Source organism: the organism of the source record quoted next (assembly GCF_019968955.1).
Source record: "MAG: Porospora cf. gigantea A chromosome Unknown PgA_NODE_331_length_21984_cov_330.412, whole genome shotgun sequence".
In the NCBI taxonomy this organism is placed as follows: domain Eukaryota; phylum Apicomplexa; class Conoidasida; order Eugregarinorida; family Porosporidae; genus Porospora; species Porospora cf. gigantea A.
Genome location: NW_027151623.1, coordinates 1 through 21984, shown reverse-complemented (window position 1 = coordinate 21984; position 21984 = coordinate 1). Strand labels below are relative to the sequence as shown.

Genomic DNA, 21984 nt, shown 5'->3' with positions numbered 1-21984 from the left:
ACGACATTGATTGAAGACAATGAGGGTGGTTTACACCACGACTTTGCCAACATGCACTACGGAGGCGGGGTTCTGGGCTCTGGATGCGTCCAGGAGGAGTCCTATGTCGCCCAGCATCCGGAGTCCCTCATTCCTCGGCGGTTGTACCCGATAATGGACGATGGCACCACCATTATCAGTAAAGGACACAGACAGTACTCCCAGGTCCCCCACTTCAGTCAGCCGTTCCAATTCCTACAAGACCAACAAGACTCCTTCCAGAAGCCGCGAATCTTGGTCGCGACAGATGCCAATAGCTTCGGCCACACCAAGAACCAAACGGACTACACCCAAATCCAACCTGCCAACACTCCTTTGCTGACGCAGTTCGATATGCCATTGGTACGCCGAGAGATCCACAAACTCGTCTCTGGTTTCGGAGCCAACGTCGTGGAGGACACTGACGCAGTTGCACATACCGGCAAATACGGCTGTGGCGCTTTCGGAGGCAACGAGGCAATGAAGTTTTTAATCCAGTGGCTGGCGATGTCAGTGTGCCAAGTGGACATGACGTACTGCAAGCAACCGACGGATGCACCTATGCTTGACCAGATCTACTCTCTACTGCAGGGTAAGACGGTAGGCTACCTCTGGACTCTGTTGGGCTTCCTGGCGCAGCCCCCCTTCCGACAGACCCTAGCTCAGACTCCGCCCGCTGGCTGGAACAGCGAAGTGTTGCAGTTTGTAGCGCAGTTCGTTGCGAATAACTGATACTTAGTTTCTTCTTGAGTGAGAACTGCAACCAATATGCTTTCTGACGTGGGTGGCGACAGATATTATTGGGGAAATCGGTCATGTTGTGTCAACCTGCGCCTTCGCGAGTGGGGACGTCCGTCATTGCAATAAGCATGGGCATTCAAGTGCACGAGATCGTTGATCCCTCCACAGGCGCAAAGCGTTTGGCCCTGCAGTTCCCACCGTTAGAGCACAGCGGATTCCAAGATCCCACAGCAGACAGTGGTCTACAACAGCAATGGATGCCACAAGAGATGGTGCCACAGATGGTGCCACAGATGGTGCCACAAGAGATGGTGCCACAGATGGTGCCACAAGAGATGACTCAACAAATGATGCCACAAGCTATCATGCAACAGATGATTCCGGCAGCGATAAGGCAACAGATGATACCACAAGGAATCATGCAACAGATGAGCCCGCATTCGACACAGCCTGCAACGTCGTACAACCACCACGGGGTACCGTCGGATGTCGAAGAAAAGCTGAAGAGGCGAGTGAGACGGCTGAAACGCCGAGCCAAGCGAATGGCAAAGCTGGCAGAGCGTCAGAAATTCTCTGGGCGGAGGGTCATGGAGCCGCAAGTTCGAGAGCCCCCACAAGCCCGACTTCGTCGTCGTAGGAGACCTCGAAAGGCGGAGCAGAGCGTCTCTGACGTGTCGGAGTCAGACGATAGCCTAAAAGAAGTCCTGTCGCCGAAGCGCCCTTCCAATCGTAGCGAGCGGGACGTCCTAGTGGCGCTGTCGAAGGCAGGCCGCAGAAAACAGGTCGTCCGTCCAAGTACCCATTTTGGGTTTGATGGGTTTGATGGCTTCGGTGGCACTGACTACCTCGGCCAAAGAGGGCCCCAGTTATCGGCGCCGTTGCCTCTTGCCTCACCTCAATCACGTCCTACACCCGCCAGGCTCCCTCCAAAGGCTCTGCCTTCTGAGGAAATGCCTGCCAGAGATGCGTCGGTTCCAGAGCTGTTGTCCCCAATCGACCCTGAGTTGCTGGACCCCAACGTACTGCGAGGCGAAACTATTCGGCTGGCAGAACGTCGACGAGCAGGATCGAATGGCAAGCGCGGCGTCGTAGCGCAGCGCACCACCATCTAGACGGCAGAATCGTCACATAGGACAACGGAATCGGAAAAAGACAATTCAAAGCTTGTATACCAAACGACCGCCATCCCGCATTTTCCGATACCATACCACGGCGTAGTCCAGGGACAGGACGGTGTGCACCAGATCCGCCAGCAAGAGGCACATGAAGTTCTCGCCCAGCCGGTATAGGTAAATCCAGAACAGCAGTCGGCAGAAGCGTGAGAACGCGACCATCGCCACCACATGAGAAGCCAGCGATTCGATCTCTACAAGCTGGTACATGAGGAGAATCTGAGGCATAAGCGACATAGACTCGAGGTAGATGGTGAACGCCACGAGTATCTGCATCGACCAGATTTTCTTTCCTGGGTGAACTGCGAGGGCAAGCGCTGCTGCTGCCAGGAAGAGAGCCGGAAATTTGACATACGCGTAGTGTTGGCCTCGCCGCGCTGTGTCTGTGTACCGTAGCCGCCACAGTCGAAACACGACATACGTCTGAATGACGACGGAGGAGTACAGCTCGAGGAAGCAGATATGGGTGTCCATCAAGCGCGTGTCCAGCTCCCACACACATCGACTCAGTGTTGCAAAGAGAAAGCACAGTTGCGTTGTACAGGACAATCCGTAAGTTGATTTCGTCCGATCCAGCTTCACCAGGAGCAGCAACGACGAGGCCGACTGAAGCAGGTACCCGCCGATGAACAGTAGGCTTTCCATGACAATGACAATGACAATTGAAATTTACACTCGCTACGAACCAACGCTGTGGGGTTGGGGATGCGATTGCGATAGTGAAATCGTGTCATTATGACTACAAAAGTGAGTCATGCAGCCGTGGTGGCCGTCTGCAACCAGCTATCCCGCTACGTCAACGCCAACCATACCACGGTATCTGCGCGCAGGGCGGCCATGTCGGATCTGGGATTCATGCTCGGCTGCAAAGCGCTGGAGCGTCTGCTCGCGGTGCAGCCGACGCTGGAGCTCGCCCACCCGTTGGAGGAGCGCGACATCATAAAGTTCGTGTGCAAGGAGCTGTGGGAGTGGCTCTTTGGGAAGCAGGCGGATCGCCTGCAGACCAACAAGAAGGGTGGGTACGTTATCGTAGATCAGACATTCCGCTGGTCGGTGCCGGAGGGCTGGAGCGTGGGGGGTAGGGCCGCTTCACACACAGACGCACAGCGCGTTCTATTGCGCAATCATACGAGGAGTTCTGTGCACGCTGGGCGTCGAGGCGAACGTTGCCGCAGATTTGAAAGTTGAAGTTTGTGAGGAACGGGGATACGACGACACAGGCACGTTTTACGTTTCCGTCCACTAGAAGCACTTCGCATGGGCATCAGTGTCACACGAGTCCTCCCTCTCAAAGTCTATCTGGATCGTGGTGTGCAATACTCCAAACTTCTTCTGGCAGATCTTAGTGGCCTGGTCGAGCACCTCCCGGGGGTCGCCGTCTTTATCGATCAGAATGTGGCACGCTAGCGCTGGCCTTCCGACACTGAGAGACCACACGTGCAGGTCGTGGACGTGGTCGACGTTGGTGATGTCCATCAGCGTGGAGTGGATCTCTCTGGGGTCCATTCCGCTAGGTGTACCCTCCATGAGCACGTTTGCGGCATCCTTAATGATATCCAGCGTAGTAAAGAGAACCAGAACCGAGAACAGTAGGGTGCAGAGTGGGTCCATTATGACCCACTTGTCATTCCACCAGACGAGTGCTGCTGCAATCATGACCCCCACGTTCTGAACGAGGTCACCCAACGCATGCACATAGGCCGCCCGCAGGTTGAGGTTGCCCGGCTCGGTGACAACCGTGGAAGCAGTGTCGTCAGCCTCGACGTCGTGGGAGTGCGGGTGGGAGTGGTTACAGGCAGGCGAATCGTCGTGGGAGTGGTCATGTGTGTGCATCGAACCCAGTCCGTGGGAATGAGGCGCCTTGAGGATGAAAGTCATGGTGAGATTAGCCAAAGTACCGAAGAGTGCGGTAATGAACATGATCTTCCCGTTTACCGGTTGGGGATTAACCAAGCGTACACATGCCTCCTTCAGCAAGTAAAAGGTCATGACCCAAATTAGAGCCACACTCACGACAGCACCGAGAATTTCCGCTCGGTGAAACCCGAAGGACATCTTCAGAGTGCCAGGCATCTTGGCCACAAAGATCGCGAACAACGATATCAGAAAGGAAGACAGATCTGTGAGAAGGTGCGCCGCGTCTGTCATCAAGGCAAGCGAATTGGCCACGTAACCAGCCACCAACTCCATGAGCATGAATACCAGACACAGGACGGATGCCTGTACTAACTTTGTGACCACTGCAGCATCAGAGGGCTTCTCTTCAGGTAAGGCGTGGTAGTCAGCCCCAACCATAACTGTTGAATATTCGAAGCGTGCTTTAATCACGTTACGCAGATTTTTTTAAAAGAACGACGAGGTCTTCGACGACGGCTTCCAAGTGAGCTATGCGCCTTTCGAGCGGTGAAACAGCCGGCTCCGTCTGTAGCTTGGCAACCAACGTGGCTATTTCGCCGAAAAGTCCCCGTTTGTGGAGGACCCATACCAGAACCCCCAGCACTAAAAAAGCAGAGAAGCCGGCATTTCGCACGACCCACAGGCGAACAGTGTCGTTGAAGAGCACCTCGAAGAAGAAGTCGGAGAGCGTGTCCAGCACTTTCAGCGGCATAGGCCGTCGCGGCGGAGGGACTGAGGGCGGGTGGAATGATCCGGATGCCACCCTAACGGACCCGCCTGCAAAGACGTGAAACGTGTCTGATGCGATCTCTTACGGTGCGGGTCAACCAGCTCCGTTATGATGCTGACGAGGGTGTCGACGGATTTCCGAAAGCTCACTAAGCACTCGGATTCTATCTTCGACGCGAAGAAGGTGCCAGTCTTCCACTGCACGTGCAGCTGCGTGTCGAGCTGCACCTCGGAGGATCGGACGCGCGTCACAACGTAGCGCATGATGCAGAAAAAGTTCTCAGCGAACGGGATACCTGACGTTTGGACGTGTGCCTCCAAAATCACCTTGTCCGGGTACTCGTAGATGGTTTGGGTCTCATCAACGTCACAGACCTCGGGAATCTTCAGCAGGCGAGTTAGTGAGGTTTGGGTAACCTGCTTGCGGTAAACCATTCGCCTCGTTGGGCAGTCCGCCTTCGAGTGGAGCTGGCTCCCGGCTGGTAGTGGCGGTGACCACTCCGGAACAGTGAAGTCTGAGCAACCCTCAGCTTCCATGGTCTGGTACATGACGCAGCTCGTGCCGCTGTCGTGGCAGAGGAAGTCCACTACCTGCTCGAACGGCACGCGCCAGAAAGCCACCGGGTAGGTGTACTTCAACGGCTCCGTGGGGCCACCACTGAGGGGGGGTACGGCCCATGCCTGACACGCCAGCGGAGTGCTGGTGATGGGCACCTCCACGTCGGACTGCGGCACGCCGCTGTTGGGCTCTGCTACGCACCGGAGGAAGTCTACCACGCTGAGTTGGAGATCACCCAGCAGCTCACAGGTTCCGACTAGCGAAGGACGTGAAGTGGTGTACCGTTCTGTCCTGCAGCTGGATGTCGATTGCTGTCGGAAAAATTTGGGCTGTATTGGTCGGTGTAATGGTTTTAATGGAGTCCAGCGGAAGAACCACAACAGTCGGGAAGCGGCCGAAAAGGTTGGAGCTATTAAAGGAACTATAGAAAGAGAGGTGCTGGTTGCTGACGTACAGACGCCCTTGTAGCAGAATTTTGTGCTTGATGGCGCACGAAAATGACGCCAGCAAACGTCCTCCCAGACGAAATCGCTCTATCCACTCGGACTCCGTCTCCACGGTCTCATCCAGGAGGCGCCCCAATTTTGCACGCTTGACCTTTCGTACCAATTCGTCGAAACCACAACTCGAATCTTCGTCGCAGCCCGTGGAACGGATTGCGTCCCAAATGGAGTCGTCTGCCATGATGGCGATGGTGGACGGTCGCCTATCAGACACGTCCGGCACGCGCGGCTTGTCCGACTCCACCGTGAGCAGCTCCTCCCGCGCGCGGGCAATAGTTGAGTCCCCGCGTTCCCGAGGTCTCAAGTCACTTTTCGCGTGTGAAGACTTGCTTAAGTCCATAGACTCCGAGAAGCTCAACAGGATTTCATCCATTATCTGGGAGACTGACGGCTGCTTCCGAACCGACAAGGCACCTCACCTCTGTGCTGGCGGTTAGCAGCTGCTTGAGCTTGTCACTTGTAGTTGCTTCGACCTGAAGTAGGCTGGCAGTGGTGGTCCGCAGGTAGCTGGAAATGAAGGAGTTCCGAATCTTATGTCGCTCTAGACAGGCCTTGGTCGTCACTGATACCTCATCCAGTAGATTTAGGGAATCCATCGAACTCAGTGAGCAGTACTCTGATTTCCGAGGTCGCCTAGACTCTTTTCGACTCTTGAGAGAGTCACGTAGCGCAAGTAGCTTCCGGGCGTCAGCAGCCGCCTCCGCCAGTGGCTGCTGGCAGAGCGAAAGTTGAGTCTTCTCGTGAAACCGACGCAGAAAAGTCTCGTAAAGCTGCGCGGCAGCGCCGGAATGCGCGCAAAGGTCGTTAAGCGTCCTGGACGAAGAAGAGAATACGTTCTTGGACGTTGAGAACCGCCTTGGGGCAGGAGCCATCGTTTCTACTAGCGTGCCCAGTCGCTTCCGAGTGGAGCTGAACGGCCCCAATAGCCTATCGAGATACGTCAACCACTCCTCCACTGATATGGCCTCCAAAGGCAAGCCCTCCTGAAGATCCCCCTCGTCGTGAACCGAGATTCCTGCCAGGGTAGTCACCGCTAGAGCGGTCAACTCCCTGACACTGCTGAGCATTGCTCTGATAGAGGCCTCGATGGCGGCCACCATCGGAGACAAGCATGCCGACTCCAGCACCTGGGACGATGTGTCCAGCAATTGTAGCAGCGATTCGTCGGAACGGCCGCTAAGCTGCGTGGCCTCCTGCAGGCAGAAGTCGAGTTGTTCTTCTAGAGACAGGTGAGCCATCAGTTCCTCCTTCAACCTGGCGTCGGTGACGTAGGTGGGTGTGAGGTTCATTTCTATGATGCCTTGCGCAGCGCGTGAGTGGGCAATATGTCGCAGTTCGATGAGGTGCAGTAGGGAGGCCGTCTTCTCGTCATATCGACAGCGAGATTTGCTGACTGAGTTCACCGCGGCTGACCACTGCCGTTTGCAGGAACTATTGTATACCGCAAGCACCGTAACTTCGTGCTTGACCACTTTGTGGGCCTGCTGCAGCGCCTGCGTGAGGGCGTCCTCTGGAGACTCACACCGATGCTTTCTGTGAGAGTCTGGATGACTTTCGAGAACACCTCCGCCTTTGACGTTTGGTACTCTCGGAAAAGTGTTTTGATTGGCTTCCCATTCTGGTAGTAGTACCTTTGACTACGAAGGGATTTCTGCAAAATATCCACCAGTAGAGGTGTGGCGTCTGATATCGACACCAAAGCTGCGTGGAAGGCTCCATGTCCCCTGGTAGCCCATCCCATTCGAAATGACTAATAATGGCGTCATCAAACTACTACTACCGTTCCATGGTGCTCTGAATACAGCTCACGTCAACGTCACCACTCTCGGATCTAAAAGACGCACCACTAGTGCGGTGCAATTGTCTGGTCTGAGGTGGTGTCTCCGGCGGCTGTGTCAGGTGTCCCAGAAAGCACCTACAGAGTCTCCGCTAACTTGGTCAGCTTCTGGGCGACCACCAGCGGCGTGTCTTTCCTTAGAATCTTGGCTATCTCATTCTTGTTGACGACCTCACTCACGCCGTCGCTCATAAGAACCAAGAACACCTCGTTCTGCTCCAGAGTGGTCGCCACGTCCTCGACGGGCCCAGGTGCTGTTCGGTCGGGCACTGCACGCGCCACATTTCTTGCGGCGACTGGCTCCTCGACCTTGCGATTCGGGTTCAGCACTCGAGATAGCGTCTTCACGCTGGCGAAGTTCGTGGGTAGTCGGGATAGGGTCACGTCCGCGCGATTCCTGCGAGCGCGGGAGCCGCTACGGCTGTCTTCGGTCTTGAGCCGCAGCAGCGGCAACAAATCGATCACGGTAAACTCGGGTTCGGGACTGAGGGCGTAGTTGGAGAGGACACAGTGACCCAAGGATCTCGACATGTTGATGGACAGGCCAAGTCCTCTGGCCGTAGGGTAGGGAATGCGAGACGGTATCAATCTCAGTTCGTCAAAAGACCCTCGAACGATTTTCCCGGAGCCTTCAGCCTCGATTCTCTTGGCCTCCGAAATCAGATTAAGACTGTGGTCCACGTTCAGCTTGAAGATCGTCGGCTCGTCTGACTTGTTTTGGAACACATATGCGAAGGCCTGGGAATCACCTAGAAACTGTGTCACGACGTAGCGGCCGAGCACGACACACGACACCAGCGTCGAGCCGCTGTCTCGTTCAGCCAGCTCGGTGGCTCGGTAATTGGTCATGTGAGCCATTCGTGTCGCAACGCAGCACGAGTCCATGACGTCTGACAAGATCTCCTGGGGTTTGCATTTGGGGATCTCCGAGTGGAAATTGGTCTTGAGAGGGCGGCGGCTGCAATGTTTCAGAAGACGCTCCAGATTGCAGATGCAGTTTTCACCAGGAGCGTTTTTCTTGACGATAAGGTCCACTGATGGGTAGTGAGCCAGCCTGTTGGGAGCATCGACCGCGAGGAAGTTTCCACTGAGCGCGCCGAGAATGCCGTTCCTGAGGGTGTTCACCAGCGCCTCGGCACCAAAGGCGGCCACTGACTTTCCTCGGGGGCCGTGCCCATCTAGCACACCGAAAACTTGGGGCAGCGTCGGCGAGGCACACGGCTCGCGCCCGTACCGGAACGTGCTGGCCTCAGGGAAGCTGCCCATCGTGTTGATGGTTGGAGTGCCCTCCACCTCGCGGGAGGTAGAGGCCAGAAATATTTTTTTGGACAGGGGGAGACTGTTAGCGCGGGTGCAGGCAACGAAGGGCTGGAAGGGGGACGCTGTTAGGGATAGTAAAAAGAACAAGTCGTCAGGCACACCGCTGAAGTAATCGAAGCTGGGAGGGGAAACTCGATGAGGATTGGAGTGAATACGGAAATACTCTTCAGTGGTAAATCGTCGCAGTTTGAACAGCTCCCGATTAAACTTCGACGGATCATGGTGTAGGGGGTCCTCTGGGTCATTGAACACGGGCGCACTTTCCTCGTCTTCAACCCGTTCGCGCTTCCACTTCCGTCGGAGATTGCTGATGGAGTGCGTTTTCACCAACGACTTAAATCGATTCTTGGTGCCGCCTTTAGGTCCCTTTCGGTCAGAAGTAGTCTCCGCGGTCACACGTTCATTGCGGTTCAGCACGTCCCATACCGCTCGAGCTTCACACTCAGCGTGGGTTACGGTTAATAGACCCACTGACGTCGGTCTCTGCACCGGCACTCCAACCTTATTCTCTGTGGAGTGCTTGAGTCCTACGCGGTACTGGTATCGAGAGTCCGGTGTCAGCCTTTGGGGTTCGGTATCAGAGGGAGCCTCGTCCTCAGAATCCACTTCGACGCTGTTAACCACAAACCACCCGTCCTGATTCTCTTTCGATGAAGTCTGCCGGCAGAAGGCACCCCATTCCACCTTCCAAGTAATATCCACTGACGCCTCCGAGGAGCACACGGAGCACGAGGCCTCTGTGTGGCATTGGCCTCTGGCAGTCTCTCGCCATGCCTTGGACTTCATGTTTGCTGTTTTGAGTGGCCACACGTAGTGACTGTCTTGAAGCAACCCACATAAAACCCGTTGCCGATTATCTGTGAGTTGGTCCAGTCTTCTAAGCAGATCGGAGTCTTCCATAACGTTTACAACGGAAGTACTCCACAAAAACGCAATTATTCGACAAATAGATGGTATGGAGGCGGAATACCAACAGCACCAGTCTCTATCAGTGTCGTCAGAAGACATCGAGGCCGTGCTGAAGAGATCCAGTGGACAGGTGACACAACATATTAATTCGGGGGGATACTCGGTCTCAACAGCATATTTATCTGGAAGATTAATTCTTTCAGACGAATCACGCGAATTTGGAAGCATTTACATTAAAATTGGAAGCTTTATGCTCCTCTCTTTCTGAGGTTCAACGTGACTGCGCCGACCATCGACAACGGCTAGACAGAACCTACCACGCGAGCAAGGTCACCATAGACCGCGTGGAGGGGCTCAAGGAGCGACGCACCCAGCTACAGCAGAAGCAGGCTACCGTGTCGGCGCTGATGGCTGCGTGCGGCCTGCCGCGAAACTGTTGGGCAGGCCCTGTAGACGACATGTTTTTGGAGTGGGGCTCTGCGCGCTTGCCCATGCAGCGATTTGGAGGTCCTCTTTCAACGCAAGGCATGCTTCGAGGTGGTGGACAGAAACAAGGCCTTGCATGGTGCCACCGGAGGTATTAGTGAGGGAGTGGACGTTTCAATTATGCAGGCCTGGCGCAGCAGGTGCTCGCCACGCACTTCATCGAGTATGAGGCCGCCGCCGCCACACTCATCGGTTGGGTCCGCGGTGTTTGCCGCGAGGTGAGAACGCTACGGATGCGTGATGCCAGACCCCGGAGGTAGCGTGTGACTGCGTGTCTCTACAGGGCCCGGCGCCGCACCCTCTGCTGCTACGAGCGCTGCGCATCATGGCTGCTGCGCAGCAGGGGAGGCCACTGCTCCTGGAGCTCATCAACGTGCGACGTCAGATGTTGCGTAGGGACTTCTTGAAAGCTCTGAGCGAGACAAGCACGAAGGCTTTGGCGTTCCACGCCTACGACCCCAAACGCGTAGCAGCGAACTACTTGGGCTGGCTTTTCCAGGCTTTGGCTCGAGAGGAGGCCTTTGCTGAAGCCGCCAGCCGTTTGCTAATGGCGCCCATGACAGACGCAGATATGGACCGTATCTTCGACGGCGTTGTCGAATCGACCGGGAACCGACTGAACCACGCGCTGCAGGCGACGGGGTCACGGTCGGAGGTGGCGTTCCTGGAGATCTCGCAGATAATCCAGCTCTATGTGTCGAAGATCAAAACCTCGGGCTTCGCGTTCCAGCACGAGGCTGTGATCCGCATGCTGGAGCCGCACGAGCGTCGAATGATGACGCTGTTCAAGCGGAAATGGCAAGAAAAGGTAGGGACGCCGCTGGCCTATCACGCAGCTTGACATACTGCAAATGGCACCGACCTTGGACCTGGGGTCGCCTGACGTTCCCCCTATTGTGAAGCAGCTCACGAGCGTCGTGGTCAGCGCGGCGGACGCCTACAGCCTCCGCCGGTCAGAGGTGAGAGTTGGAGTCGCGAGACACTCAGGCAACTGACGCGGCAGTGTCGCAGATGGTTGATGAGTCTCTGGTCCCTCTGGTAAATGTGCTGCGAAAGGCGACTCAGCCCTCACCGTCAGACTCCTTTGAGGCCAAACGCAGGGCTCTTATCAGGCTGGTGCGCACATTCCACCACATTAAGTCCAATGTCGCGGGTTTCCCTGTTGTGGTTGACCGAGTCCGGTTTCTGGACGAGCTCCTCAATGACAGCGTGAAGCAGCTCAGCATCCTCGAGACTGAGGGGCTTCTTGGCTTGGTGGGCTTGGTGCCTCTGCTGGACTCCCTCAAAAATCACTCTGACAGCGTCACCGCCCAGGACATCACCTCTGGTTTACGACACATCCAGATGGCCGTCGTATCAGGGTCACTAGACTCCACCTTCACGACGGTGTCGCTGCTTCCCAGCGGCTCCCTGCGGTCAGCTCTTCGATCTGCCATGACCGAGAGTCTCCTGGCAGCGTATGAGCAGTTGGCTCAGGCAGGAAAAGCGCGCGGCGTGGCCACGGATGAGTCCGCGGCGGTGTGGGAGTACCTAACCAAGTCGTTTGTAATGTGAACAGAAGACCTATACACTAGGCCTACACTGAACCCGTGCCTCATGGCGTCCGAGTGTTCATTCGGTTACCTGCTCTTAATAAATCAAAAAATCGTTTCAAGAGCATTTAAAATAATTCTCTTGGGTCGTGAAAAAATAGTTTCAAGTGCATTTCAAATAATTCTTATGTTATTCCGTATCATTGGAATTAGTCCTCAGATTCGTGGGAGTCAGATTTGTCCTGACGTTGGCGTCTGGAACGCTGATGACGCCGGATAAGGGACTCCCTGGCGCCGCGCACCCTCCTCATTACATTGGACAACTCGCCACCGCCGAAGCGTGGAATCTCGAAGTCCCACTCGGCTGTATCTCGACTGGGTTCAGGCCCCGGCAATACGTCGTGAGGGCGCGCTAATGTCAGCAACGATAATGCAATACACAAACGCATGGCGTGGATTTTGGAATTACTCTGAGACATTCTCCCCACGCGATCGCATGTCGCTACAGAATTCGCTATTACTTACTCATGCATACGTACGGCAACCAGAATGTTCTCGAAGCACAAAGTATTGCTTCGGACGTCGGTTCCAACGAGAACGACCCAAGAGGTTGTTTCAGACGCGACAACCCCCTAGGTTCATTGGACTTTTACATGGAGAGTTTCGAAGATCGCAGCGACGAGAACTGCTTCGAAGTTTTCGAAAGACGGACCGCGGATGAAGTGTCGTTGGGGCTGCTACACGCCTGCATGCAGTCATCCAGCGACGAGACGTGCTCTCAATTGGGCAACCCCATAATTTCGGATGCTTCCAGCGAGGAGCGCGTATTGTTTGAGGATGAACCGGTCTGTCATCGAGCCGCTTCCATGACTGAGGGCACGCAGGTAGTTCCGCTGGAATCGCCAACGTCGCCAGCGTCGCTCAGCGAAGAAGGGAGGGCAGAATACGTGACACCGGAAGCCCTCTGGGTCCAAGGAGGCGCGAAGCCCAACTATATCTTTTTGGACTTGGAGGCAAGCGGCTGGGACGCCAACCTCACAACACAACGCCGCTTCTGGCCGAATGACGGCCCAACAGAGAGCTCATCACGCCCCGAGTCATCTTCTGTGACTGGACCGGTACAGAACTTACCAGACCACAAGTCATCTTCTGTGACTGGACCGGTACAGAACTTACCAGGCCACGAGTCATCTTCTGTGACTGGACCGGTACAGAACTTACCAGGCCACGAGTCATCTTCTGTGACGTGTCGGGCTGAGTGCCCATTGTCGTCCGTATCTGACGAGACTCCAACGCCATCTGTTGAAGCTGAGGAAGTGCCGCCTGACGATGCTTCCAGCTCGCTGTATGCCGAGTCTAGCCTCGACGACGCCAGCCTGATCACCATGGATCGTGACCTTGTACTCGCCTCTGAGCAGCCGTTCTGGTCGTTCCGAACCACGGACGTCAACACGGGGGTGAATATCAAGGTAGAGGTGACGCCTAGGGCAATGCAAGAGGGCCCTGCTAAGACTGTGGACTTCACAAATTTATGTGGAGACATTGCCAACCTACTGGACGGCATCTCGATTCCCAAGATCGTCGACTCGATCGTAAATGAAGCGACGTCCCACCGACCAACTCCTAGAGCCAACCAACCAACTCCTAGAGCCAACCAACCAACTCCTAGAGCCAACCGACCAACGCCAAGAACCAACCAACCAACTCCCAGAGCCAACCAACCAACTCCCAGAACCAACCAACCAACTCCTAGAGCCGCGCCCCAACTGCACCGCTGGGCCGGCGCGGAGTCCGTTTTGTTGACTCCGCCCAAACTAGCTCTAGCGGGGTCACCGCTAGTAGGGCCGAGGAATCCCCCCTTGGTCCGAACTCTACCTCAGTCTTTGGTACCTAAGGTGTCAGTGCCGCTGGCGAAGATTTCATACAGAGTACCGTACAGTTACGACACACGCTCCGTCCTGGAGAAGGTCACCCTGCCAATGTCGCCACTGGTGGAACCTGCACCAGCGCACCACCCAGCACCAGCGCACCACCCAGCACCAGCGCACCACCCAGTGTCGAGACCAGAGATGAAGTTGAACTTCTCTCCATACGTCCGCCCTTTTCCCCCTGTGTGCACACCCGCGCATCCAGCGGTTTTGCAGAAGGCTTATAGCGACAACCTGGTAAACACAACGCGGAGAGTGGCGTCGCAGTCCTCTTTCTCACAACGACGGGAACCTTGGTACCAATTCACAGACCCGCCCACCGTCACTGTCAGCCAGATTGCCAGAGCTCGCGCTGATATCCCAAGAGCTCGATACCCTCAACTTTCGACTGTTCGAGGGCTGCTGGATACTACCACACCCCGCTTCGGAGGAGTGACAGAGCACGCGAGGAATCTGGCACCTGCCTACTTCTGCAGATCGGCCTCGGCCACACTTCCGGCATCGCGCGTGCAGCACCCGCTAACACCACAAGAAGGAGTGCAAACGAGGTCTGCGGCTTTAGTGAGATCTACGTCATTAAGACCCAACAACATCGGTAGCGTCCACTCCAATATCATGTGGAAACAAATTCCAGCTTAGTCTTTTTGGTATTTTTTTCATTTGTTTTATTCAAAAATATGTGCTTTCGAGCTGTAGCTACTTATTTGCCAGCTTCCGGCGGAGAAGCTCACGTCGATCCATCTCGTGTTTCTTCTGATTCCCCATCCGATGATCCACACCGTAGTTGCTCCAGGGGCCTCCTTCATGCGAGTAGAAATCCATGGGAATGTGTGTCTTGGGGAACTGGTAGTTCCCGAAGGCCACGTGTGCTTCATAAGGCGTCAGTAACGGCTTTTTGTAATGATGCCCCCAGTCAAGGCTAAGTCGCGGGCAACCCACCTGTATGAATGCGTCTGTGAAACCAGCAAGAGGCTCCAACCTAAACGGGAGAATCTCACTGAGTAAAACGCAGTAGTAGTTGATTCCTGCAGCCTCCAGCAGCCGTCCTATGCCTTGTAAAACGCCGATGCTGCCTTGACGCCCGAGAGTGCTTAAAACTAGACCTACTGTCTGGGCGCCGCGAGTTTCCGACACCGCTTCTCGCCGTCGTTGCATCAAGGTCTGGTGGTCGTATTTCTCCTCAAGTAGACGCTTGCCCACGGGATCATAGCGGACGAACCGGATGTGCGGATTGTGGATGAGCGCACTCTCCAAATGGAATCGGCCGTCAGCGGTAAACACCACCAAGTCAGCGCCCTCAGGTGTTACTGGCATGTCTTCCATGTCCGCCTGGGAAGATGAGCAGCAACCTCCCGCGGCCCGTCCTTCTGGGGATCCTGCCAGTTGAGGTGAGGTGCAGCCGAGGACTTCACCTGGCGTTAGAGGCGATACCTGAGGCACTAAAACGGTGCCTGGGTTATAGTGCGCCTCCAACGCTTCCTTGGCTTCTGCCAGAACCGGACTAAACTGAATTGTCCCCATGAGTGCCATTCGAGACCCCCACGAGCCTCCTGGGGGAAAGTTAGACACCACCGTCTCGACCAGGTGTCTGGTATCGAACTTGATAGTCACGAAGACATAGAGGAAGTTCACGTCTGGGACCTGGGTCACTGGAACAAGACACGAATGACCGTAGTGAACCACCAAGGTCGCTCCTAGGTACTGGGCTACTAAGTCGTCGATACAACAGGCTCCATATGTGACGTCTCCCATAATAGTGACCTCCACGTCACAAAAAGTTTCCAGGATCGCCGCGATAGGCTGTGCGTACATCAGCAGCCCTTCGGGAAACTGGAGTACTACATGTAGAGCCTTACACTGCCGAATCTTTCGAATAGTCTTCAAGATCTCAAAATCGTAATTCGGCGGGAGCAGGCTTTGGACTACGTCCATTTCCTCCTCAGGCGTGATGTCCTTGACGTTCAGTTGACGAACCACCAGCGACATCAATTGCGAAATTACGACTGCTGCCTGCGCATACACAGAGAAAGTGAGGGTCTTGAATTGACTCATGGCTCCTTGCTATGCATCAAGCGGAGACACAGAGAATGCGAGAGACTTCAGATTGACATCCACCAGCATCCTCTCGTAGAAACCGTTGTCTCCGAAGAGTAATATCTGGTCCCTCAGCTTGTCGCTTGCGTAAACCCAACCGCTCCGCAAGTCGGGAATGACCAGCGTCTGTGCAGAAGCCTTCGGGTCGGCCGCTTGCCAGAATGTCAGATGTAGCGACAGGGTCCGATCGAAGCGGAACACGACCAGCCCGCTCGATCCCACTCTGATGAGAGAGAAAGGTGGGCGAGCGGAGACCTGAGTGGAGGGCAGCGCCCAACTATCTTCGACTTTACCGGATCTCAGGTCGAGCCTTAGGAGTTTATAGGTAGTCGAAGTGGGCGATGTCGGCGACTCAGTGATCTCATTGATGTGATCGTAGAAAACAGCGAAGACTGAGGCCCCTACGGCTTCTAACGCGTCGCATGCTAGAAGTCCTTTGAACGAGGGAACAAGGCGTTGAGTGCCGATGAACCCCTCGTAGCAGACGTCATCAGTAGTGTCGCCGCAGGGGATCCTGGAAAGCGAAAAAGTGCACGGCTCTCCGCAAATACTGGGTTCCTCCACACGAGCGAAGCCCTCAAGCCATATACCCACGCTAGGTCTGCACCGCCGGTAGCTCACTGATTGTGTTGTGTGTAAGGCAGCGATCTTGTGGTGTTCAGACGAGGCTGTGCGTCGAAAATCGGGTCCAAGGCCCAAGAGTCATTGGTCCGACTCAGGAACGCCTTCCGAGCGAACAGAGCAGCCGAAGTCGGGGACTTCCAAGGGGAGTTGAAGGCCTTCCAGGCGACATAGCTGTCGAAGTAAATGAGGCGTGAGTCCGCATCCAGAAGCTCCCTGGACAGCCAGGCGGGCGAGCTTGACGTGGCGAAAGGCTTAGGCCTTGCGCCACGTACGCCCTGGTGACCTTCACTGCTTTGCATCAGCAGCAGCGTGGAGAGCATCACGAGGAAAGATGCTATCAACTAGTTTAGCCTTCCGATGGCACTCACGCGTGCGATATGAGCCCGTCGAAGCTCCTGGTCGTCGTGGAAAGCGCCCACAGGCAGCATTGCGCCTGTAAATGCCAAAATGCTTGTGTATTTCACTGTCAGCTTTATTTGGCTGACATTGCTGCTGGCTGCCATCTATTGGGTACTGTGCAGCCTGGATCTACCGAATCTGGACAAAACCAAGATTGTGAGATGTCGACTCACATCAACGCCGCGAGACCCTTTTTTGTTGGAATCGCAAACTCCTCCTCTACGCCCCGCATTCTCAGCTGACGTTTCAGCGACCCACGAGGTCATCCAAAAAACGTCGCGGTCTTTATTCAGTGACCTGAGAGACGCAGCTCTTGAGTGCAATTATCAGAGGTGCGAGGAGGTTGTTGACCTGCTCTCCGACCTAATAGGACGCACCCGTGACGGCTTCGACGGCAACCGCGCTGCACAGACGTCAGGGATGGTTCTGTTCACGAACGTCTTAATGGAGTTCTCAGGTCTAGACATTCTCAGACAAGTTAGTGAATCGGGTGTGAGCAAGGCCACAAAGATTATTGAGACCTGTGTGCCAATAATTTGGCCGTTGTAGAGGCCAATCTGACTAGACAAGGGACGACATGAAAAATTCTTCATAGGGAGTCACCCTTCAACCATGAGCTCGCCAGAGCGTGATTCACACTCCACCTAGTATCGGGATCTTTCGCTAGCAGGCCTCGTAAAAAGGTTATGCAGTCTGGTGACAGCTGCGCAACGATCGCCGCGTCGTTGGACAGCAAGTCGCACACAATATGGCCAGGAGCCACCGCTGGCAACAGAACCGGATCTGACAAAATCGAGTAGAGTAAGCGAGTATGGTTGTCGTCGTTGTACGGTGGCGCGCCTCTGAGCATGGTGACAAGAGTACAACCGATTGCCCAGACTTCTCGTTTTTCAGGGTCGATGGAATCCGAAACCTCGACGAAGCTCTCAGGGGCTGTAAACGCTCGGGTGCCTGCGTGTTCGCGACTCCAACGACTCACCGTTGCCTCCCTTATCCCGGTGATCCGGATGCAGTAGTCGGGCCGAGTTAAAATCGCTGAGAAGGATGCGAAGGCTTCCAGACGACAGAACACCAATGTCCGCTGACTGTAGCGAACTTTTCGTGTTCTCCGTCGACAGCCGCCTCTCGCGAATGGCATCCGCTAACAGTGCCTCATCAAACATCGATGTTTGATCAGGTTCCGTCCAGCAGTTAAAAAGGCTGTGGACGAAGGGAAGCGCGTCCGAGTGCCCAGAGAGCCCTTCCTTTATGGTGTCGAGTACCTCCGCACCCTCCCACATGAAGTCGTCCTCGAAGGAGTCGTCGGTAGAAGGCCAGAAGGGCGCGGCGTAGCTTTTCGTTGAATGCGAAAGATCCCCAGACAGCAATATGTTTTGTGGTTTGATATCTCGATGGACCACGCCAACTGTTAGAAGGTACTGTACAGCCAACAGCAGCTGTCGTACAACGCCCCGTGATCCTTCCTCTGTGAACAATACTAGTCCGGTCGAAGAGGCCGAGTAGTGGCCACGATCGTTAGGGGTCATCAGTGTGCGCTCGCCCCACTCATAAAGCGCTACTACCGCAGATTCATCAATAAGAAAGGCCCCGATGCGTTTTCGGATTAGATGCTTCCCTGGGGTTTCCGGTCCGGCCTCGATGATGTCGCTTAGGGCATGCTCTCGGCGGAGCACGTCCAGCTCTGACTCCAGTTGCATCCATCCGGGGCCGAAAAAAGGCACTCGCGACCGACGTAAGGCGAGCAAGTGCAGCACCTGGATGGCCACCTTGAGAGGGGAGGAACCCAATTCACGTTTTGAAAATAGAGATTCGTTGGAGAAGTGAACAGATCCCCTGTACACTCGTCGAGAACCACCACAGCCGACTGCCTCTGCGAATTCCACAGACCCGCACCATGGAGTCAACGCTGGCTTAGCACTGGGAGCGCTTGGTTGGATCGGCAGCGGTAGGGGAGGGAGGCCACTTTTTCTGGGTGATTTGGGGGAGGCCTTTTTCGGGGGCTCGCTTGATTGACGACAGAGCCAGAAGGAAGATCCCATCGAAAATAACTCAATTCGCCGCACTAGATCGAAATCGGCACTCAGACGTGTGCAATGAAGGGAGTGAGCTTGTTGGCGTTCCCTGTTGCCTTTGACACGCGAAATTGGCCAGCAGATGTTCCCATCAGGAAACAGGTGGGCGGAGTGAACCCCGGAGTGATGGCTGAGTTTAATGCGCTTCCCAAGGAGGAACGAGTAGGCCTCCTGCTGAAGTCCGCCAGAATCCACTCTTTGAACGCGCTGCGGCCTGCTCTCCCCTCTTCTCTGCCAGACGTCGTACCCACCATGCGCTTGACGCCCTCCATCGAGTACGATGCCCTCCTGCCAGCCTTGGATAGTGACGTCCATGTTCCCACGCCGACTGTTTATCGCCACGACTTCGACGCCTGCGTGAACGACTTCCGACCACTGCCGTACTCCGCGGAGGCGCTCTTGGCGCTGGCTCTTTGGCATCCGGCTCTCTGGCGCCGCATCCAGGAATCGGGGCTGCTGCCGTCGCCTGGAGTGGAGTTGAGCTACCTGGCCCAGAAATACTTCCCGCTAGCCGCTAGCAGCGGACAGGTAGCAGTAGTGGCCGCGTTAGCGCCGCAGATAGCCGACATTCGCGTCATCAGAAAGGCCCTCCGCAGTTCATCTCCTGCCGTAGTCAGTAGCATCCTGCAGCATCTCAGACCAGCCATTCTAGAAACGCTGCCCGTGAATAGGTGGAACTCTATGGTTCTCGGGCCTGTTCGTGAGGAGGGAATCTCCGGAGCGGCCACACACATCGTTGAAGGAGACATCGCATCAGAAGCCCTGCTGGTACGTGCTGTGTTGCTAGAAGTTGCTGCCGGATCTGACGGAAAAATCTGGCAGGGAGACTCGCACTTTCGAGTCCCACTAGACAAAGCGCTGCGTAGGCGGCACTTTCGCGCCGCGCAGCTCATCATCGACGTGTTGAACACCAGCACGCACCCGGATTACGTCAGCCCGTTTCAAGCTTCTGAAAAGCTGTGGGAAAATGTGGTGGTGTTCCTGCTCAGCGGAGAGAGTGCTGCGCATCCCATGCTCAGACGGAGCCTCCTCCTCGCCACCGACGCGAGCGGCAACAGTGTACTCCACTACCTGGCGCACAAAGGTTACTTCGACCTGCTTCGTCAGGTCTCGCCTTCGAGGCTGGACCACCTCAACGCCTTTGGGGACACTTTGTTGGACACGGCGACCTACGCGTCGCCGTACGTGGGAACGCTGAAGCGGGTGCTGGACCTGCCCAGCGCAGTCACGGTGCATGACTGGACTCGAGAGCTCTTTAAAACCTGCACAACGCGCTGCGCTCTCACTCGGCCCGTGTTCATGCGGCACCTGGTGAAGTTCGCGCCGTCCAAAACCTGGATGGCCTGGGCACTGTTTCTGGCCGACCCAGGCGACAGGCATCATGACTGCTCACTGGATATATTCAGAATGGTAGTTCAGACTGGTGACAGTGCCTTCTTCGACCAGCACCCACTGACGAGCTTTATCATGGCGGACCTTAGCCTGGTGCGGGCCTCGACGAAGCAGGCGCTGAAGTACCTGCTGCGGCCTGAGGTCCTGCCGCTATTCCGCACAGATGACCGGCTTGCACTGCTGGACGTCGCCATGCGCCTAAACTCCGCGCATCTCCCGTACGGCAGGCATTGGCGCTATCTTACCCTGGACCACGTGAATATTCCAGGGAGCGCCAACGCCGAGTTCGCGCAGACACGCGCGCAGATAATTCGCAGGTCGGTCTTCGGACGTACCGCTCTACCACAGCTACCCACTCTGCGTACCACCGCGAAGTACCACCTCATTTTTTCGCTGCTGGCGGTGCACTGGGGAGCCATCTGCTTCGCTGTCTTGCTCATGCTGGTCCCTAATCAGCTCGTCGACCTCCGCGACGCCCTCAATCTGGCGCCGCCGCCTCCATTTCAGACGAAAGTGGCAGCTATCGTCCACACAGCAGGACGCTTCCTGCTCTTCCCCAACACCCGTGCCCGTATCCGAGCCCGCCACACCTCCAATCTCCGCCACCTTCTTGAGTCCGCTGCTATCGCGGGTACCAACATTGTGGCGTTTCTGCTTTTCTGCGTCCGTATCGGGCGCCTCGCCTCGCAGTTCGGCCTGCCGCTGCTCATAGCCTCGACGGATGTGCCACTGCGCAACCTGCTACCGCACGCGCTACACCAGCACTGCTTGACTCTGACCATGTCCCTTGGCATTCTGGTCTTTATTTTCCTGTCGGAGTACCGTGTAGCCATTTACGGTATGGACCACGTAACTAGCTACTGGATCCGTCCTAAGTACAAAGGTGCGACGAGTCTCAGCTATGCGTCGCGAACCGAGCAAGCCCATCTGTGGGGCGTACACTTCCTCATTTACGCCCTCTACATCGCACTCACTGCTGTAGTTCCTGACGTGATTCTCCTGGCCTTACCTGGCGCATTCCTGGCGCGTCTCAAGACCGCTCGAGTTCTTGTGAAACCCAGTAAGCACCCTGAGGATCTAGCCATGCAGTGGTCGCCACGTCCATGGAACACCACCCCGCTCTCTATGCAGCGATTCGTGTGGCATTCACTGCCACGGACGCCGTCCTTACAGTGGAAGTCATGAAGCCGCTTGTCCATCTTTGGTTCGCCGGGCAGAAACGTCTCTGGTTGGCGCAGGCGGACGAGAAGGAGCGGCACTCCCTCACCTCCCTCCGCTCCGAAGCTGAAATCGAAGCTGTTTTCGACCGGCAGCATGAGAAGCTCAAGTGGGCTGCCGTGCAATCCTCCCGCTCAGGAGAGTACTTTACAGCAATAATCCTGGTGCTGCTTCTGGGGGTCATGGCACAACCCTTCCCAACGTTCTGCTCCAATGAAGTGATGGGGGTGCTGACTCTTACCATCTTGGCGCTCACATTGAAGGACTACTGGAAGACGGACAAGCTGGATGCGGTCGTCGTGGCACAGTTTCAGCCCCGACAGGTGCTGCAGCCCAAGCTGTCTCGGCTGTACCCGGAGGACACTGCTGACCACATGCTGTTCCTCTACAGGTCTCTCCAACCGTTGGGCCAGCCGGAATCCTGCCTGCTCGCTTTGGGTATCGTAGCGCTGTTCACAACGGCTTCGTTTATGGTGCGGGTAATCGTGAGACACTGCTTGGTTTCACACAGTTCATCAACCGCAAGCTCATGTACGGGGAAACCGTCTCGCTATT

General features: G+C 55.8%; 14 protein-coding genes across 26 annotated transcripts; 7 read left to right on the top strand and 7 right to left on the bottom strand.

Annotated features, from left to right (window-relative positions):
* Nucleotides 1-51: 51 nt before the first annotated feature.
* Nucleotides 52-750, top strand: KVP18_000214 (uncharacterized protein; the record flags this gene model as incomplete). Of its 2 annotated transcripts, none has more annotated exons than XM_067952005.1 (1): nucleotides 52-750. In XM_067952005.1, the coding sequence occupies one exon, from the start codon at nucleotides 52-54 to the stop codon at nucleotides 748-750; it is 699 nt and encodes a 232-aa protein (XP_067809639.1). The 2 variants fall into 2 exon arrangements, with proteins under 2 accessions (XP_067809639.1, XP_067809640.1); XM_067952006.1 differs by having other exon boundaries at nucleotides 154-750.
* An 83-nt stretch (nucleotides 751-833) lies between these two features.
* On the top strand, nucleotides 834-1871 carry KVP18_000218 (uncharacterized protein; the record flags this gene model as incomplete). 2 transcript variants are annotated; one of them, XM_067952059.1, is made up of 1 exon in its annotated part: nucleotides 834-1871. In XM_067952059.1, the coding sequence occupies one exon, from the start codon at nucleotides 834-836 to the stop codon at nucleotides 1869-1871; it is 1038 nt and encodes a 345-aa protein (XP_067809645.1). The 2 variants fall into 2 exon arrangements, with proteins under 2 accessions (XP_067809645.1, XP_067809646.1); XM_067952060.1 differs by having other exon boundaries at nucleotides 888-1871.
* Nucleotides 1872-1916: 45 nt separating this feature from the next.
* Nucleotides 1917-2576, bottom strand: KVP18_000217 (uncharacterized protein; the record flags this gene model as incomplete). Its single annotated transcript, XM_067952046.1, has 1 exon — nucleotides 1917-2576. The coding sequence occupies one exon, from the start codon at nucleotides 2574-2576 to the stop codon at nucleotides 1917-1919; it is 660 nt and encodes a 219-aa protein (XP_067809644.1).
* Nucleotides 2577-2666: 90 nt separating this feature from the next.
* Nucleotides 2667-3013, top strand: KVP18_000216 (uncharacterized protein; the record flags this gene model as incomplete). Of its 2 annotated transcripts, none has more annotated exons than XM_067952037.1 (2): nucleotides 2667-2946; nucleotides 2970-3013. In XM_067952037.1, the coding sequence occupies 2 exons, from the start codon at nucleotides 2667-2669 to the stop codon at nucleotides 3011-3013; spliced, it is 324 nt and encodes a 107-aa protein (XP_067809642.1).
* A 160-nt stretch (nucleotides 3014-3173) lies between these two features.
* Nucleotides 3174-4226, bottom strand: KVP18_000209 (uncharacterized protein; the record flags this gene model as incomplete). Its single annotated transcript, XM_067951950.1, has 1 exon — nucleotides 3174-4226. The coding sequence occupies one exon, from the start codon at nucleotides 4224-4226 to the stop codon at nucleotides 3174-3176; it is 1053 nt and encodes a 350-aa protein (XP_067809631.1).
* Nucleotides 4227-4260: 34 nt separating this feature from the next.
* Nucleotides 4261-7359, bottom strand: KVP18_000210 (uncharacterized protein; the record flags this gene model as incomplete). 3 transcript variants are annotated; one of them, XM_067951951.1, is made up of 5 exons in its annotated part: nucleotides 4261-4604; nucleotides 4643-5334; nucleotides 5363-6009; nucleotides 6038-7111; nucleotides 7141-7359. In XM_067951951.1, the coding sequence occupies 5 exons, from the start codon at nucleotides 7357-7359 to the stop codon at nucleotides 4261-4263; spliced, it is 2976 nt and encodes a 991-aa protein (XP_067809632.1). The 3 variants fall into 3 exon arrangements, with proteins under 3 accessions (XP_067809632.1, XP_067809633.1, XP_067809634.1); XM_067951952.1 differs by lacking the exons at nucleotides 5363-6009; nucleotides 6038-7111; nucleotides 7141-7359 and having other exon boundaries at nucleotides 4643-5105; XM_067951953.1 differs by lacking the exons at nucleotides 4261-4604; nucleotides 4643-5334; nucleotides 7141-7359 and having other exon boundaries at nucleotides 5359-5994; nucleotides 6038-6907.
* Nucleotides 7360-7533: 174 nt separating this feature from the next.
* KVP18_000212 (uncharacterized protein) lies at nucleotides 7534-9561 on the bottom strand (the record flags this gene model as incomplete). The annotated part of the gene is made up of 1 exon (XM_067951974.1): nucleotides 7534-9561. The coding sequence occupies one exon, from the start codon at nucleotides 9559-9561 to the stop codon at nucleotides 7534-7536; it is 2028 nt and encodes a 675-aa protein (XP_067809637.1).
* A 169-nt stretch (nucleotides 9562-9730) lies between these two features.
* KVP18_000206 (uncharacterized protein) lies at nucleotides 9731-11724 on the top strand (the record flags this gene model as incomplete). Of its 4 annotated transcripts, XM_067951942.1 has the most annotated exons (7): nucleotides 9731-9847; nucleotides 9888-10153; nucleotides 10182-10267; nucleotides 10297-10388; nucleotides 10418-10978; nucleotides 11007-11129; nucleotides 11158-11724. In XM_067951942.1, the coding sequence occupies 7 exons, from the start codon at nucleotides 9731-9733 to the stop codon at nucleotides 11722-11724; spliced, it is 1812 nt and encodes a 603-aa protein (XP_067809623.1). The 4 variants fall into 4 exon arrangements, with proteins under 4 accessions (XP_067809623.1, XP_067809622.1, XP_067809624.1 ...); XM_067951941.1 differs by lacking the exons at nucleotides 10297-10388; nucleotides 10418-10978; nucleotides 11007-11129; nucleotides 11158-11724 and having other exon boundaries at nucleotides 9731-9814; nucleotides 9954-10268; XM_067951943.1 differs by lacking the exons at nucleotides 9731-9847; nucleotides 9888-10153; nucleotides 10182-10267; nucleotides 10297-10388; nucleotides 11158-11724 and having other exon boundaries at nucleotides 10496-11011.
* A 505-nt stretch (nucleotides 11725-12229) lies between these two features.
* KVP18_000215 (uncharacterized protein) lies at nucleotides 12230-14269 on the top strand (the record flags this gene model as incomplete). Its single annotated transcript, XM_067952024.1, has 1 exon — nucleotides 12230-14269. The coding sequence occupies one exon, from the start codon at nucleotides 12230-12232 to the stop codon at nucleotides 14267-14269; it is 2040 nt and encodes a 679-aa protein (XP_067809641.1).
* Nucleotides 14270-14326: 57 nt separating this feature from the next.
* Nucleotides 14327-15616, bottom strand: KVP18_000213 (uncharacterized protein; the record flags this gene model as incomplete). The annotated part of the gene is made up of 1 exon (XM_067951989.1): nucleotides 14327-15616. The coding sequence occupies one exon, from the start codon at nucleotides 15614-15616 to the stop codon at nucleotides 14327-14329; it is 1290 nt and encodes a 429-aa protein (XP_067809638.1).
* Nucleotides 15617-15691: 75 nt separating this feature from the next.
* On the bottom strand, nucleotides 15692-16776 carry KVP18_000211 (uncharacterized protein; the record flags this gene model as incomplete). 2 transcript variants are annotated; one of them, XM_067951961.1, is made up of 3 exons in its annotated part: nucleotides 15692-16319; nucleotides 16346-16689; nucleotides 16717-16776. In XM_067951961.1, 3 exons carry the CDS (start codon nucleotides 16774-16776, stop codon nucleotides 15692-15694), a joined length of 1032 nt encoding a protein of 343 aa, XP_067809635.1. The 2 variants fall into 2 exon arrangements, with proteins under 2 accessions (XP_067809635.1, XP_067809636.1); XM_067951962.1 differs by lacking the exon at nucleotides 16717-16776 and having other exon boundaries at nucleotides 15692-16325; nucleotides 16346-16668.
* Nucleotides 16777-16795: 19 nt separating this feature from the next.
* Nucleotides 16796-17296, top strand: KVP18_000205 (uncharacterized protein; the record flags this gene model as incomplete). The annotated part of the gene is made up of 1 exon (XM_067951930.1): nucleotides 16796-17296. One exon carries the CDS (start codon nucleotides 16796-16798, stop codon nucleotides 17294-17296), a length of 501 nt encoding a protein of 166 aa, XP_067809621.1.
* Nucleotides 17297-17336: 40 nt separating this feature from the next.
* KVP18_000207 (uncharacterized protein) lies at nucleotides 17337-18786 on the bottom strand (the record flags this gene model as incomplete). Of its 3 annotated transcripts, XM_067951945.1 has the most annotated exons (2): nucleotides 17337-17698; nucleotides 17727-18786. In XM_067951945.1, 2 exons carry the CDS (start codon nucleotides 18784-18786, stop codon nucleotides 17337-17339), a joined length of 1422 nt encoding a protein of 473 aa, XP_067809626.1. The 3 variants fall into 3 exon arrangements, with proteins under 3 accessions (XP_067809626.1, XP_067809628.1, XP_067809627.1); XM_067951947.1 differs by lacking the exon at nucleotides 17727-18786 and having other exon boundaries at nucleotides 17337-17597; XM_067951946.1 differs by having other exon boundaries at nucleotides 17674-18444.
* Nucleotides 18787-18840: 54 nt separating this feature from the next.
* Nucleotides 18841-21984, top strand: KVP18_000208 (uncharacterized protein; the record flags this gene model as incomplete). Of its 2 annotated transcripts, XM_067951949.1 has the most annotated exons (3): nucleotides 18841-21271; nucleotides 21301-21914; nucleotides 21941-21984. In XM_067951949.1, coding segments are annotated over 3 exons (3089 nt in total), but the record flags the coding sequence as incomplete, so codon positions are not given. The 2 variants fall into 2 exon arrangements, with proteins under 2 accessions (XP_067809630.1, XP_067809629.1); XM_067951948.1 differs by lacking the exon at nucleotides 21941-21984 and having other exon boundaries at nucleotides 18841-21396.